The following is a 17544-nucleotide window of genomic DNA, read 5'->3' as shown; positions in this document are numbered from 1 at the left end:
ATGTACGTATTTCGGAGACTTGCGGCCGCGAATCGGCGCGCGGAGTGAAGGTAAATATATTTTTCAAAAATTCACCATAAATCACAATATTGTTTTTAGAGACTTCAAATTTGTTTCAAAATGAAGAAACATGACGGAATATTACTAGGCGTAAGAGTTTTAGCTTACAATTGCGTTTTTCAACTATTTCGGTAGAGTCAAATTTGTTTGACGAACGTGGTTTTTTTTTTTTTTTTTTCTATTTATCGTGATTTATATGCAAATATTTCGAAAAAAGAGAAAAGCTACAACCTTTCATCATTTTTAGTTGTATTCTACATGAAATTGCGCACATTTTCATATATAAAACTTTATGAAACAGCTAATTTTAAATGGTGCAAACATTTCGACAATCGCACAAAAAAATTCTGATTTTTTGCGGAAGAGTTACCGCGCGAACGTAATTTTTTTTTTTCATAAATTCACCATAAATCAAAATATTGTGCCTAGAGACTTCCAAGTCGTTGCAAATGAAGGTAAATGATTGAATATTACTAGAATATAAGAGTTTTAGCTTACAATTGCGTTTTTCGGACATTCGGTAGAGTCAAAGCTGACCGAAAGTTGAAATTTTTGCACTTAACGTTATTTATATGAAAATATTTCAAAAACTGATAAAAGCTACAACCATGGGTTGTCTTTTGTTGTATTGTGCATGAAATTGCGCAAATTTCCATATATAAAACTTTATGTAACGGCAAATTTAAAAGGGTGCAAACATTAGGACAATCGCACGAAAAAATTATCGGAGAGTATCGCACGAACGTAAGGAAAAAGTTTTTTCATAAATTCACCATAAATCGAAATATTGTGCTAGAGACGTCCAATTTGTTGCAAAATGAAGGCAAAATGATTGAATATTACTATAATATAAGAATTTTAGCTTACAATTGCGTTTCTCGACATTTTCTGTAGAGTCAAAGTTGACCGAAGGTTGAAATTTTTGCACTTATCGTTATTTATATGAAAAGAAAATATTTCAAAATGATAAAAGCTACAATCATGAGTATTTTTTAGTTGTATTGTGCATGAAATTGCGCACATTTTCATATATAATACTTCATGTAAAGGATAATTTAAAATGGTGCAATAATTATGTCAAAGTGACGAAATAATTTCCGAGATGTGTCACTGATACTTTTAGTGCGATAAGAAAGAAATTCGCGCTTGCGCGCCTGCGTAGCGATTGTAAACAAAACAAACGCCTTGATCCGTGAACTCCCAGCATCCCCCAAGGCGCGTGATACAAAAGTTTTCGGCTGGTAGGCCTATAAGTATTTTTTCCCGCAGAATTTTTAAAAAAACTTTTTTGTTTGAGCCGACGTATGATACGTCCAATCGGCATACGGGAGACATTTTGACTCGACGTTTAATACGTCCAATCGGCGTAGAGGTTAAGAGGACTAGGTAGTCCCCGGCTCCTTCTCCGCGTTTTTCGGCCTTTGAGTCTCCTCCTAGTAGCGACGCATTAGAGAACGTGATTACGTTCCTCATGAAAGACGTCTAGGAGAGACGAATTTGACAGGGATGTGAGTTGCCACAGGCGGCCGGCGTCTTTGTCAAAAGGCCGAGAACGCTCAAAGGATCCATGACGGAAGTTCAAGGTTTGCATGATGATAATCAGCTTCAGGACGTTCGGGGAAGACGATTTCTTTTTGACGCTCGGCGGTCTTAAGCAGCGAAGCGCTTGCCAGGACGCTCGAGAAGACGCTTTTCAAGACGCGCGGCGTCTTATACATCGGGACGCTCGCCAGGACGCTCGAGCTGACGCTGTTCAGGACGCACGGCGTCCTACACATCAGGACGCTCGTAAGGACGCTCAGCAGGACGCTTCTCAGAACGCGTGGCGTCTTACATATCAGGACGCTTGCCAGGACGCTCACAGGACGTCTGAAGGAAGTGTTTTGAGTCCGAAGCAAGTCAGGATATCACATGTTAAAGTGTCGAAGATAAAGAAACAGAGATTGGTTACTTCAAACTCTTCTGCATCTAGAGGCACCCTTTTGCGAACGGGGCCTCAAGGATTATTGTCATCGCGATCTTTGAAGGACACTGATGGACCGAGAGAAGGATTTTCTTCTAGTGATCTGTGCCCTACGGATGATGACGAACCAAATGCGTCAGCGGCTTCAGACTATAAGACTTTGACGAATCTACTTAAGAACTTGTTTCCAGACAATTTTCAAGCGCCCGTTCCTTGCTCTCCCCCTTCACAATTTGCCTCATCGAAGGCCAGGAAGGCTCCTGGCTTCGTTAAAATGGCCACTTCGCTCTCTGCGAAGAGAGCGTTTAAGAGAATTCAGGATGGATGGATTCAAGGAAGGTTAAAGGGAAGACTTCTTTTGCACTTCCCCCATCTAGACTGAGCGGGGAGAGCGGGGAATCTGGTACGAAACGGGTGAGAAGAGGCAGGATTGAAAGCACCGTCTTCTTCTCAAGGAGATTTCGCGAATTTAGTGGATGCTCCGAGGAGGTCTTATTTGTCATCAGCAAAAGGTTTCCTGGACGATGACGGAGACAGATCATCATCTCAAGGGGATATTTAAGACGCTGGAAGTGTTTAACTTTTTAGATTGGTGCCTGGGGGCCTTGGATTTACAATCTAGGACAGGTTCAAGACTCTATTTCGTTTGGTGGAAGAGCTTTCAAGTGATGCTAGCCTGCATGGATAGAGCAGTAAGGGATGGCTCTGATGAGTTAGCATCTCATTTTGCTACCGGTCTGCTCAAAAAAGAGAGCTCTCTATTGCAGTTTTGCGGTGAATAAGCAGTTTCTCCCGCTCAGAAGGAGGAATTATTGTTCGCACCCTTCTCTACTCATCTATTTCCGCAGTCCATGATTAAGGATCTGTCGGTAAACTTGCAAGAGAAAGCACGAGGGAACCTCTTGACTCAATCTTCCAGACGCCCTACTCCTCAGGCTTCTACTTCAAACAGCTCCAGCCCCCCAAGAAGAAATTTAGCCCTTTAGCCCTTTCGTGGAGCACCTTCCTCTAGAGGTTCTTCGAGCGGAAGGGGGTCCTTTAGAGGCAAGACCTCTTCTATCAAAAAGGGAAAAAATTGACATTTCTGCCCTTCAGGCACCTGTAGGTGCGACTCACCTTATTTGCTCAGGCATGGAGGACGATAGGGTCAGACACCTGGTCCCTAGATGTGATCGAGAGAGGATACAAGATCCCTTTCCTCTCTGCGCCTCCTTTGAGCACGAAGCCGATAGACCTGTCGCCCGCATACCAGTCAGAGAAGCAACAGATTTTACTCGACCTTCTAGACCAAATGTTGGAAAAGAAGGCCGTAGAAGAAGTCCTGATGCTGGATTCCCCAGGCTTCTACAACAGGTTATTCCTGGCTCCGAAAGCAGTCTGGGGGATGGAGACCTGTCCTAGACGTCAGCAGACTGAACCTTTTGTAAAGAAAGAAAAATTCAGGATGGAAACATCTCAGTCTGTGTTAGGGGCCTTGAGACCAGGGGATTGGATGGTGTCATTGGACCTACAAGACGCTTATTTCCACGTCCCGATCCATCCTCAATCAAGGAAGTTCCTGATGTTCGTCTTAAAAGGCAGTTCTTCCAGTTCAGGGGCTCTTTGCTTCGGTCTGAGTACGGCGCCGATGGTATTTACTTTCCTCATGCGGAATGTAGCGAAATGGCTTCACCTATCGAAGATAAGAGTCTCGCTTTACCTGGACGACTGGCTAATCAAGTCGTCTTCGGAGTCAAGGTGCCTGGAGGACCTTCAGACGACATTGCAGCTGACGAAGGCCCTATAGTCAATTACGAGAAGTCCCATCTGATCCCACGCAGTCCATCGTGTATCTGGGGATTCAGATGGATTCAGCGGCTTTTCAAGCTTTTCCATCAAAGGAACGTCAGCAGAAATGCTTAGAGAAAGTGTCAGCCTTCTTGGGAAAGAAACATGCTCGGCGAAAGGAATGGATGAGTCTGCTGGAACCATTTCTTCGCTGGAGAAGTTTGTTTCCCTGGAGGGAGGTTTGCACCTCAGGCCACTCCAGTTTTTTATGGCAGAAAACTGGAAAGACAAACAGAATCTAGACTCGACTTTGGTAATCTCAAAAGCGGTCAAGGATCAACTGAAGTGGTGGCAAGATCCGATCAAACTTTCGGAAGGACTGTCCCTCAACCTTTTGAGCCCCGACCTAGTGTTGTTCTCAGACGCCCCATGGTGGGCTGGGGAGCAACACTAGGCAAGGAGGAAGTGTCAGGCCTCTGGAGAGGGGAACAGAGGTCCTGGCACATAAACTAAAAGAGTTGGAGGCCATTCGGTTGGCTCTTCAATTCTTCGAAGAACGATTGGTGGGCCGAGTTGTCCAGATCAACTCGGACAACACTACGGCTCTCGCTTACCATAAAAAGCAGGGGGGGGGGGACACTCTCGATCACTGTTCATGATAGCGAGAGACATCCTTCTATGGGCGAAAGCTCGAAGCATAGTGATCCTAACAAGGTTCATTTCAGGAATACAAAATGTTCGAGCGGATCTTTTAAGCCGTCAACATCAGATGCTTCCCACAGAATGGACCCTACATCTAGAGGTTTGTCAAGAGCTATGGAAGTTGTGGGGACGGCCGCTAGTCGACCTCTTCGCAACCTCGAAAACTAAGAGGCTTCCGATTTATTGCTCTCCAGTTCTCGACCCGGAAGCAATAGCGGTAGATGCCATCCTATGGGACTGGACGGGGATGGACGTTTACGCCATTTCCCCGTTCAAACTCTTAGGAGAGGTAACAAGGAAGTTTGCGGCGTCGCCAGGAGCGAGAATGACTCTGATCACCCCCTTTTGGCCCTCAAGCGATTGGTTCACGGAGGTCATGTCTCTTCTGGTAGACTTCCCGAGAACCTGCCAGAGAGAGTAGATCTTCTCAAACAGCCCCACTTCGAGAGGTACCACGGAAACCTCTCCGCTCTGAGTCTGACTGCGTTCAGACTATCAAGAAGTTGGCCAGAGCGAGAGGTTTTTTCAAGACCAGTGGCAGAGGCTATTGCCAATGCGAGAAGAGCTTCCTCTCGAGCAGTTTATCAGTCGAAGTGGGCTGTCTTCAGGAGATGGTGTAGGAAGAAAGGTATTTCCTCCTCCACGACCTCTGTGAACCAAATCGCTGAGTTTCTCCTGCATTTGAGAAATGTGGACAGACTGGCATGCCCACAATAAAAAGATACAAGAGTATGCTGTCAGCTGTCTTCCATCACAGAGGGTTAGACCTGACAAATGATAAAGACCTTCACGATCTTTTGAGATCGTTGAGACAACTAAAGTACTGCAACCGAAGGTCCCATCATGGAACCTTGATGTAGTTCTAAGGTTCTTGATGTCGGCTCCCTTTGAACCTCTGCATGCTGCCTCGTTGAAAGACACTACTAGAAAGGCGATTTTCCTAACTGCTCTTGCCACGGCAAAAAGGGTTAGTGAAATTCAAGCAATTAGTAAATATGTGGGTTTCAGAGGACACAGTGCAGTGTGCTCCTTGAATCCTAATTTCTTAGCTAAGAATGAGAACCCATCTAACCCCTGGCCAAAACCTTTGAAATCAAGGGGTTAGCAGAGTTCATCGGACAGCCAGAGAGAGTCCTGTGCCCTGTCAGGGCTCTCAAATTTTATTTGCAAAAGACCAAAGATTGTCGGGGTCCTTCTGAAAATCTATGGTGCGTCTGTTAAGAGACCCGACTTTCCTATGTCGAAGAATGCACTGGCATTCTTTTTACGAAGCACCATCAGGGAGGCCCAGTGCGTCCTGCCCAGGATGGTGATCTGAAACTTTTGAAAATAAAAGCCCATGAAGTGAGAGCTGTTGCAACTTCAATGGCATTTCAAAAGAATATGGCACTTAACGATATCATTAGTGCTACTTTTTGGCGAAGCAACTCTGTGTTTGCTTCACATTACCTGCGGGATGTGAAGACGGCATATGCGAACTGCGAGTCGCTCAGGACAATAATATCCGCAGAAATGTTGTTGGGGGCAGGGAGCAGCACGAATCCTATCCTATAGAAAAGGGATAGGTGTGCTTTTAATTTTGGTGTTGGTTTATGGTTGAAGGGTTGGTCGCTTGAGGCGCTTTCCCTTTCTTTAGCCTAGAAGTTATGGGACTAACTTCGATAGGTTAGGTCAGGTGGTGGTTTTTAGCTTCGTTGCCCTCACAGTATGGTCAAGTATGGTCTAGTCACATTGTGATCACGCTCCCGTTGACAGATCATCTACAGCGCACCAACTACACAGGTCACTACCTTGTTGGCAACTCTAGTAAAGCAAAAGCAGGCTTCGGTGACAGTAATCAAGAAGTCAGCTATGCTAACAGGTAAGGAACCAAGATGTCAATCATCTGCACTTGAGGTGTTTCCAAAATCCTTCTATTCTGTCCTTCCACATCCAATGGTGGGATTCAGCTATATATATATCTGACAGGTAAGTTTCATGAACAAAATGTTATTGTCATGATACAATAAAGTTTGTTCATACTTACCTGGCAGATATATATAATTAAAGTACCCACCCACCTCCCCTCAGGGGACAGTGGTATGAAAAATCTGAATAGAAAATGGGAATGGTTCCTGATATCCGCCTCCCAGCGGCGGGAATGGGTACTAACCCCCTGGCCGCCACCGCGTTGGCCGGGAGTTTTGAAATTTTGTCGGACCTCGGAGAATACGAGCTATATATATATCTGTCAGGTAAGTATGAACAAACTTTATTGTATCATGACAATAACATTTTTATATGGAGATCATTTCTCTCCAACATGAGCAGGGGATGCTATGACTCCTGTAACCACCTAACTGGTCTGGCATACGGGATGACAGAATGGCAGAGCCCTGAGCCTGTGTGAATCTCAATTTGAAAGAACATTCAAGGGAGGTAAAATATTGGAGAACCATGAAAACCCCTGTAATGAATTTCAAGTCTGAAGTGCTTAAATCTGATTTAATACATAATTGCTAGTCCAGAAAGTAGCTAGTTATTATTCCTCCCACTCACTTCCCTTAACCACCAATTACAATGGACCCACCTGTATTCATGGGGGATGCATTCTAGACAACCCCCCCCACAGAACTGCTTATGTATTCTGCCCGTTCAAACTCTTAGTAACACCCACTAAAAATGCTTATAGTACCTGGTTTTTTAAATGGTTTTACCCCAAAAAGTGCATTTAATCATGAAATTAATATGAAAATACGTAATTTGTGGATATTTCTCGTAGAAAAATACCACAAATACATGAATTTCCTGCATACAATGAGTAGATATGGTCCATAGAAAAATCCACGAATACACGAGTCTGCGAATCTCGAGAACGCGAATAGGGGGTGCCCACTGTAATTACCTTGTTACCAAGTGCAATGACCATCCCAGTTTGTGATGAAGGTTTTTATTTCTGTAGGAACACACTCTAGGCGCAGTTCAACTTTAAATTTATGCATATTGCTGAATACTTCTGTAATTTAGAATGTTCGAGAAAACAACAGAAAAAATTTTAAAGAGTTCTCCAAGCTTTGTGTAGTTTATTACAGAGTATGAGCTAACATAAAGTTCTCATATGACACAAAGTAAATTTAAATGTCCTACCTTTCATAGCATTCTTTAATCTCTCTGGAAGTGTCTTCAAGCTGACTCATGACAGACGTATTACGACTGGGCACTTCACTCCTTTCCACCATGCTGCCTATTGGAAAATAAAAGTTGGTCTTCTGAACTTTAAAATAACTCATGTTATAACTATAAACTTTGTATGATATTCATTGATATATAATACTACAAGTTAAATTCATGTAGAAGAATTTGTTAATAAAAAGTTACCAATCAGAAAAAAGCAGCAGTACTGAATACGTACTGTGCTTGTACTATATAGGAAAACAGTACCTCAACTACCAATTTAGTGACTTGACTCTGGTGTGAAAATTTGCTGTGATTAGACATATTAAAGATAATCATCACTATCTCCTACTGTAAATATACAAACAACACGAGTGAAAGAATGATCTGGGAACATTATAAGAGGAAGAGAAGACTGTCAGATTAGTAGTCAGTAATGCAATGGCAAGTTATCTATTGGTGGCAAGGACCAGATAACCATAACGGAAAGGGTATAGGTGAGGAGTTAAACTACTTGGGAATTTGGGTGGAAGGTGCAAAAGAACGAGAGAAATCACTAGATATCTGACTTCATAAAGGTAATACCTAATATAAAAATATAAATTATGAATGAAATGACAACTTTTAATCAATTTGTATTTCTCATAGCTAAAAAAACCAGAGGTCTTAACAATAGGATAATCATCTTGTGCCAGCTAGAAGCCAGTTAAAAACAATCAAAGATTTTAAAGCAAGGCATCACCTTTCCTATAATATGGCAATGCTTCTTAAAGATCTTCATTTAGCACTAGGTTTCACTAAATTGTACAATAGGTCTCTTGTTCACTTAGGATACCCCTGAGTTAAAAAATGATTTTTTAGCAAGTTCCAAAGAAGAGTCTTGGGTAGCTGAAGTACTATATTAATGTATTTTTACTTTAATGCAAATACTTGAAGATATATATGCGCTGAATGGCCCCACGGCTCCGGCGCTTGGCTGTGTGCCAAAAATTTTATAATCTAATCTAATCTTTAATGCAAATACTGGAATAAGTCAGGTTAACTAATCTGACTGTGCTAATTGAATAGTTAAGGGTTAGATTGGGATAGGAACAAATTTGACTGCTAATTGAATAGTTAAGGGTTAGATTAGGATAGCAACAAGTTAAGTAATTTTAAGTGTTATCTCCTCGTTAGTGGTGTGTATGACAAAATACCAGATACATGTCCTTAAGTGAAATGGTAGGTTCGGGTATTATCACTTGGATTTTGGCATTCGTCAGACATGTTAAACCCCCAGAGTATCTGTTACGGTGAGGAGACAATGCATATAGGTCATTGAAAAAGTACAGGTGTGTCAAAAGGCTCTGCCTCACAAGCTCAAAACATACATGACTGTCCAATCCCTTGATAAACATAGACTACTACTGACTGTAGGGTTAACACCCCTTCTATGTTACATAATCAAAAATTTTTAGATTAATTTACCCTTCATGACTTGATATCAAATGAGTCCTCTACACTTCATCTACAACTAGTATTCCCTTTTCCATAGTTTCTGGGCCTTCTTAAAAGTCTTTGCCCTGCTACTTCCTAGGCCTTAATACAGGTCTTCACCCTGATACTTTCTGATCACCAGCTCATAGTCCCTTTTCATCACATCATCAAACTGCCAAATTCCAGTATTTGAGACCTTAGTTTTGTATATCTAACTTCGCAAGTAATTACATAGCTAACAGTTTCTAAGTAGTACGGCAGCTAAAATTTGAAATCCGTGGTAGCGATTCTTATCTTTTGGTGTAGGAGTTAGGATGTAGCTCCGACCATTATTGGGGGCTTTTGCTTCAAGATAGGTTTTTTGGTTAGAGGACCAAGTTTTCCTCACCAATCGGACTGATTTTCTAGATTTTGAATGAGATTTGTACCAACTTTGATGATGTCTGATGCTAGTATGTTGTCAACTTGCTATTGCAGCAGAGGCTGGAATACGAGATTGATTTCTTAAAGTATGCCATACACACAATGAGCACCACTTGCAGTAGTCACGTTTGTCACCATTGTAAACGTGTGAGGAATGTATCGACTGGGATATAAAACAATGGAAAGTACTGTCTTCCCATTTAAATATGTTAGAGGGGATAGAAAGAGAAAGGCTAATCTTGGACATGACAAGAATAATGTTAGTCAGGGAAGAAGTATTGATTTACCAGTTTCTGTTCCTGTTATGTCTCCTATTGCTTCCCCAGTCTTAACACCCCAACCCTTACCTAGCTCTCTCGTTGCTGCCTCCAATGCCATTGCCGAATACAGTCAAAATTAGAGTCCAAATTTAACCATAAGTTTCAACTCATTGTTGAGTTTATGGTTCAGTTATGGTCTTTGCTCAAAGCCCTAATGGAGGTGAGAAATCAAGGTATGAACAGTGCAAGTTAAGCGTTAGTGGAGGAGATGGCTGCACATCCTGCTGATTCTCCTAGGCAAAGGCCCCTGGCACACTCCCCTGAACCTTGTAGAAGCCATACTGGAGGCCCAAGGGAAGTCAGCGGGGTCTGCCCACGGTCAGTCGGCCCCTCAGGCACACCTGTTATAACTCCCCAGGGCGTCTCAGACAACCATTGGGAAGGTGTCCAGCCCGGAGAATAGGTGCTTGTGGCAGTTTAAGGAACATCAAGGCCGTTGAAGAGGCCAGTGTCAGACGTGCCCAATTCCCCTCAGGTGCCTCCCAAGAACAGTAGAAGCAGCATTCCTTCAACGCAAGATCACACATCTTGCAGTTTCTGGGACTCTCTGAACATTCAAATCAGTGTGCGGGGATGAGAAAAGGCTCTTCAGAGAAGCTTCAAGAGCTTCTTCTGATAGATGTGAGTATTAGCATGTCGGGTATAGTGGGTTCTCAAACACCCAGTAATGTCTGGACATTGTTTCTTTGGAGCGCCCATTAATGCCCGAACACTAAACAGCTTCAGAGCATCCAGCAGTGCCCATTTGTTTGTCTACTCGGGAGCTTCCCATAGTGCCCAATGGCCCGTGCTCCCCTGGATTTTGTAGAACTGCCAATGGCACTTGATTCTCCTGCTTCAGCTTCTAAGCGCTGATCATTCGATGGCACCCATTAAGAAGCGCTTGGACAACATTTTTGAGTTTTTAAAGAAACCCTCTCCTGCAGTTCAACCCGAATAAAGCCTTGCATTTATCTCCGGTTTTCTCAGTAGAGGAAGAAGCTGTTAAAGCAGTGGAGAGAACTTGTCTTCAATAGCATATTGGTTGCTTCTTTGCACCTTCCCCACCATTTTTACTCCAGCGACTCCTGCGTCACCAATGTGTACTTTCATGATGAGGGGCCAGACACTTAAAGTAAGCTTCTTCCTAGGATGGTTCTACTTCTGCAAAGGCGGTGCTTAGAGAAGCAGAAGAGTGACTCTCGTTTTTCTTTCAAGAAAGCAAGGGGAGTCCTGCTGTGCCTTCCCTCAGTGAGACTGTCTTAGAGGAGTTAATTTTGTTATGCCACGGGACAAGCTCCTTCCCTGTTCTGGGAAAGGTGGAGGGAAAAAGGTGTGGAACAATGGATTGTTTAAGTCCTCAAAGAGGGCTTTTCTAATGCCCTTCAAGAAAAAAAAACCTTGACTGCTTATTCCAAAGACTCAAAGTTTTTGGCTCACTGGGGGAGGTAGTTTCCAGGCATATTTTAAAAAATGCGGTGGAAATAGTAGAAAACCTGTCATCAGAGGGTTTCTACAATTGCCTGTTTGTAATAATAAAGGCATTGGGAGGATGGAGACCAGTCCTGGATGTAAGCACACTGAATGTCTTTGTTCAGAAGACTAAAATTCAGGATGGAAACCACCATTCCATTCTTTCATCCATTTGCCAAGGGGACTGGATGGTATCAGTGGATATGCAGGATGCATATTTCCACATCCCTATATCTCCACCATCAAGGAAATACGTCAGATTTGTGTTCCAGGCTGAGTCTTCCACTGTGCTTCGGACTGTCAACTGCTCCTCAGGTTTTCACATACGTTCTAGCTCCCTTGGCAGTTTGGCTTCATCTAATGGGGATCAATATTGCCCTTTATTTGGACAATTGGCTCCTTTGATCAACTTCAAGGGACCAATGCACGGAGGACCTTCAAAAGGCCTCAACAAAACCAAGAATTGGGTATCCTCATAAATTTGCTGAAGTCCCAGCTGGATTTCTGTCGGGAACGCGGAAAATTCGCACATTCGCGGTATATTTCTATGAGAAATATCCACAAATTCCTGGTTTTTTTGATCAATTTTATCATAAAATGCACTTTTGGTGATAAAACTATTTAAAAAAACCAGTATAATAATTTTTAGTAGGTTTTCCCAAGCTTTAACTAACAAAATAGGCTGTTTTTAGCGTTTTTATAGGGGTTCCAAACATTCGCAGGTTTTAACTATTCATGGGGGCGTCTAGTACACATCCCCCGTGAATACTGGGGGACCACTGTATTTGGGGATGACGCTGAACTCTCTATTCCAAAAACACCAGAGATCAAACAACACCTGCTTTGTTGGAAGTCAGAAAGAAGGTTGTTGGAAGGAATGTCGCTGTTAATTCAAAACCCAGACCTGAGCATTTACTCAGTTGTGCTGGATTTAGGTTAGGAAGCTTTCCTGGAGGAGAGGAAGGTTTCAGGGAAGTGGTCAAGCCTTTGCTCTAGCAGTAGCCAGGAAAACTGTTGCAGTGCACTTGGACAATACAATAGCCCAAAAAGGAGGGATACACTCCTCCTCTCCTCGCACAACAGTGAGAGACCTACTTGTTTGGGCCAAACAAAATTGCATGTCAATTGAAACAAGATTTGTTCAAGGAAGGATAAATGTCCTATTGGACCAACTGAGCAGATGAGACTAAGTTATCCTAACAGGGTGGATGTTGAATCAGTCGGTATACCAGAATCTCTGGAAGTTATGGGGGACTTTCATACTGGATCTATACGTGCCTTCCAAAAATCCTTGTCTCCCTGTTTTGTGCTCTCCAGTGCCAGGTCTTCAAACATGGGGAACAGATGCCATGCTATAGGACTGGTTGAACAAGGATCTGTGTGTCTTCCCTCCGTTTGGAATGATGAGTTGTCCTGAACAAATTCAAGTCTCGCCAGAATGCATCGATGACGCTGATAGTTCCCTTCTGGCTACTAAGAGAGTGGTTCCCACACCTTCTAGAGCTCCTAATCAACTTTCCAAGACTCCTTCCTCAAAGAACCAACCTTCTCAAACAACTGCACTTCAGGTGGTATCATCGAGAATAGTCAAATCTAGTTCTGACAGCTTACGGACTGTCAGGAAGTTGCTCAGAGCTACAGGATTTTCAAGGGCAGTTGCGGACTCTATGGCAAGATGCAGACGTCAGTGTTCTGTAGATGTTTATTAGCACAAGTGGTCAATCTTCTGCACTTGTTGCAGAAGCAATAACATCTTGGCTAGTAAGACATCTGTGACAGAAATAGCTAAGATCTTGCTTCTAGCTACTTAGACATCTGTGACAGAAATAGCAGAGATCTTGCTATTTCTGAAAGCTAGAGGATTGTCCATGTCTACTATTAAGGGCTACAGGTCAATGTTTAGCTCAGTGTTTCGACATAGAGGCCTGGATCTCACTAATAACAAAGATATTTCTGATCTCCTGAAGTCTTTTGACACATGTAAACTAAGAAAGTCTTGTTAGTGTCATGGAACCTTGACGTGGTTCTGAAATGGCGATCAGGACCTACTTTTGAGTCGTTTAGTTCAACTTCCTTCAAGACTTTAACTAAGAAGACCTTATTTTTGGTAGTGTTGGCAAATGCCAAGAGATCGGTGAGATTCAAGCGACAGACAAAAAGGTAGATTTTGCGCAAGACGAAGCAATATACTCCCACATTTTAGGTTTTCTGGTGTAGAATGAATCGCCAATGAAACCCTGGTCTTGTTCTTTCAGCATTAAGAACCTGAGCAATCCCTTAGGTACAGACAACAGAGAGAGAGTACCTTGTCCAGTAAGAGCTCTTAAGTTTTACCTCCATAGAACTGAGAAGATATGAGGAACCTCCAGTAATCTGTAGGTTTGGTTAGAGACCTGTCTCAACCTTTAATGAAAAACGCCCTCTCCTTTTACTTAAGAGCCTTGATAAGAAAGGTGCACTCTCAAATTGGAGAACTTCCTATATTTAAAGTTAGAGCACATAACATTGGAGCTCTGGCTACATCTTTAGCCTTCAAGCACAACCTCTCGCTCTCTTCCACTATAGAAGCGACATACTGGAGGTTGCACCTCCAATTTGCTTTGTTTTACTTAAAGGAAGAAAGGAAATGGAAACGACATTTAGTGACTGCAGTACCTTAGGCCCTTTGGCAGTGGCAGACATGGTATTGAGGGCAGATGTGTAGGATGTATAGACACCTTCCTTCCTATCTCTTAACCTTATCAGAGGTTGTTGAGTTACATGGGAATCTGGAGGCACGGTGTACCTGGGTACCATCCAGTTATAGTTTTCAATGGATGGGTGTTTGTGTTTTTTAAATAATTTTGGTGTAGGTTTATCTGGTTGTATATTGTGATGGTACTGCATCCAGGGCAGGGGCAAAATTTCTATGCTTCATTAGCAATTGGAGCGCTCCTTTGCGTAAAGCTCCCACTCTTGTATCAGGTGACCCTTAGCTTACTGCCATGCCTCTACAAAATAAGATGAAAGCCAACCAGAGGCAGTCACTTCTTGCAACAGTTCTCTTACTAGGTAAGGAACAACAAGCATTTTTTACCAAAGCTTGCAAATTCTTCTATGCTCAAATTTATTATATTCTCTAATATTCTGGGAGTAAAATATGTCTTTGCATCACACTCCTATCAATGAGGGAATCAGCTATGTAATTACTTGGAAAGTTACATATACAAAAATGGCATTTTTATAATAAAATAACTTCTTGTATATACTTACCACGTAATTACAGATTTGGAGCCCAACCGCCTCCCCTGGCAAGAACGTATGGCACAACCAAACTGACTGGCCTTTGCCTAGTTGTTGTTCCTCCCCCCTGATAGTGGGCTGGGCTAGTTCCTACACCAAAACAAAAGAATCGCTACTGCGGATTTCAAATTTTAGCTGCCATACTAGTTTAGAAACTATAGAAATGTAATTATACTTGTTAAGTATATACAAAGTGATATTATTATGAAAATGCCATTTTTTTCCATCATCAAGACATTGCATCACCTGCACCAAGACCTCACTGATAACATGTTATAGATCAACTGCACACTGGCCATTAACCCTTAGGAGCCAGGGTAAAAAATCAAAATGCAGCACCCCAGGCCAGGGAAACATTGAGGTCGGCCAATTCAAGAAAAAATACAATGAAAAGAGGAAGATATGCTCACATGGTGTAAGAAAAAAGATAATAAAAAATTTCCTCTACCTTCATCAAGGGGGTCTCTTTTACAAGACCATTGTAAATTTTACTAAGTTATACATGTTTTTTCTAATAAATAATTTTATTTTATTCTGTAAAATTATAATTACAGCTCACACAATATAAAAAGATAATAAAATCAGTAACAAATTCTGATTATACTTGTTGTAAAATATTTACGTAAATTTACCGAGAATGATTTGTTGTTTGTTTTGTTTGTTTGTTTGTTTGTATGGTGCTCTTACGTTGCATGGAACCAGTGGTTATTCAGCAACGGGACCAACGGCTTTACGTGACTTCCGAACCACGTCGAGAGTGAACTTCTATCACCAGAAATACACATCTCTCACTCCTGAATGGAATGGCTGAGAATCGAAAACGCGACCACCGAGGTGGAACTCAAACACCATACCAACCACGCCACTGAGGCGCTTTAGTGAATGAATGCATGTAAATTCTTTGGATTTATACATGTTTTATCTAATACAGTAGGTCCCCGGGTTACGACAGCTCCGGCTTACGACGTTCTGAGGTTACGACGCTTTTTCTTAAATATTCATTGAAAAATCCACCCTGGGTTACTACGTTTGTTCCGACGTTACAACGCTGACACTTCCGACGCTCCGAGTTAACGACGCTTTTTAAAAACGCATACTATGATAAAAATCCTTTATAGTTTAGCACAGTATATTAATAAAAATAAGTTTCTGGTTAGATTACAAAAAAAATTTTGAGGTTATGATGATTTTCGACACTTTTTATGTCGTATTTTTCTATGTTTTTTAGTGACGCCTCATATGCGGAACTAGTTTCCGAGCGAATGAATACATACTAGCTTGCAATGCACAAAGTTTATAACAGTCCAAAAGTGCAAATAATGAAAAAATCATTGCTTGTTTCCAGTAATAATAACAAGGTTTTTATAGCTTCCTTCTGCTTGATGATCGTGGATATTGTAGAAGGATTTCGACCATACTCGTTTGCCAAATCGACGATATGCTTTGCTATAATTTCATGTTTTGCTTCCATCGAAATAATTTTCTTGGGTTTTTTCTTATCACCTGCTTTGTCTTTAGCTTTGGGACCCATGGTTAATAATAAAATAGACAAAATAACACGAAAAATAGGCACAAATACAACGAACTAAACAACGACGTGTTAACGATGCAGCACCAACAAACAAACAGACTGAACGCCATTTATCGGTCGCCTATACAACTAACACTCATCGCAAAATCGTATCTCAAATATTTTGTTGTATATCAAAGCATATATTTTTGCAAATTTTCTGTTGTATCTCAAAACATTCGTATATTAGGGCAATCGTATGTCAAGGTTCCAGTGTAATTTGATCAGAGAGAGAGAGATAGAGAGAGAGAGAGAGAGAGGAGAGAGAGATGAAGAGAGAGAGAGGAGGAGAGAGCGAGAGAGAGAGAGAGGGAGAGAGAGAGAAGAGAGGAGAGAGAGAGAGAGAGAGGCATCTTGGCAACAATGGTCTTGGGGATTGACGTAACGTTTTATTTTCTGAACAGATAGGACAGAGAAGTGTTTGTTTCATTAAATGGCCTCTGACTCATGCCAGGAAATGTTTTGTTGATACTAATATATAAGCCTATTTAAAGATACGTAAATAGGAATCAACTGTTCTTGTAGCCCTCAAGATTTGGCAAAATCACTCCAGGTTGTACATAAAACTTCAAGAATGTAGTGTCACCAGAGGATTACAATAGTTTTTACCTTCAAGAACCAGCATATTTTTATGAAAATAAACTCCTGGTTGTACATAAAACTACAGGAAACAACATGTAGTGTAACCAAAGGATTACAAGTAAGGTTTTTATAACTTTTTATTAGTTTAAGACATATTTCCAAACATCGTTCCGGCTTACAACGATTTTCGGGTTACGACGCGTCTCAAGAACGGAACCCCCGTCGTAACCCGGGGACTGCCTGTAATTCTTTGCACTTTTCTTTGCAAAATTACAATTTTACCCGACACTCATAAAAGATAAAAACTAAAACCAGCAGTAACCCCTTGGTATATTTATGAGTAAATTTATAAAAAGTCATGTGAGACAGAGAGGCAGTACATCTTCCCTTGAAGTCAAGACCACAACTAACTTCTGACCCACCCAATCAGTGTTGCCATTTTTTCTTCACAACATTGGCTTTTAGCGGTGTTACCATAGGCAGTTCTTCTTTTTTACATTATTTAAGATTTAGTGCTTAGAATGCGGAAAATTTAATTGTTAGAATGCGCATTTTCCGATGTATAATTATTTTCAGTGACGTAAAAATCTACGTCACTAGCTTAGCATAAAGGATTTTAATAAAGTTCATTTGTATAAATAAGCAGGATATGTTTTATAGCTTTATTTTCATAATAAAACATAAAAAGGCAAAGTGAAGAATTTTATTCCTTAGTGCCGTGGCTGTGGTCAGAATATCCACGGAGGGTTGCCAGATGTGACTAGAAAGCCACACTAGTAGATGAAATTCCTCAA

The 17544-nt window shown here is 41.6% G+C and overlaps 1 protein-coding gene across 1 annotated transcript in view; it reads right to left on the bottom strand.

The window, feature by feature from the left end:
- The window catches only part of LOC135227002 (coiled-coil domain-containing protein 167-like), an 88604-nt gene that overhangs the window by 34955 nt on the left and 36105 nt on the right, over positions 1-17544 (bottom strand). Inside the window, exon 2 of the mRNA XM_064266732.1 lies at positions 7619-7715. Within this exon, the coding sequence (XP_064122802.1) occupies positions 7619-7710 (92 nt within the window). The 5' untranslated portion in view covers positions 7711-7715. The remainder of the gene's footprint in view (positions 1-7618; positions 7716-17544) is intronic.

Source organism: Macrobrachium nipponense, chromosome 15 (genome assembly GCF_015104395.2).
Source record: "Macrobrachium nipponense isolate FS-2020 chromosome 15, ASM1510439v2, whole genome shotgun sequence".
NCBI lineage: Eukaryota > Metazoa > Arthropoda > Malacostraca > Decapoda > Palaemonidae > Macrobrachium > Macrobrachium nipponense.
This window is presented reverse-complemented; position numbering and strand designations above follow the sequence as displayed.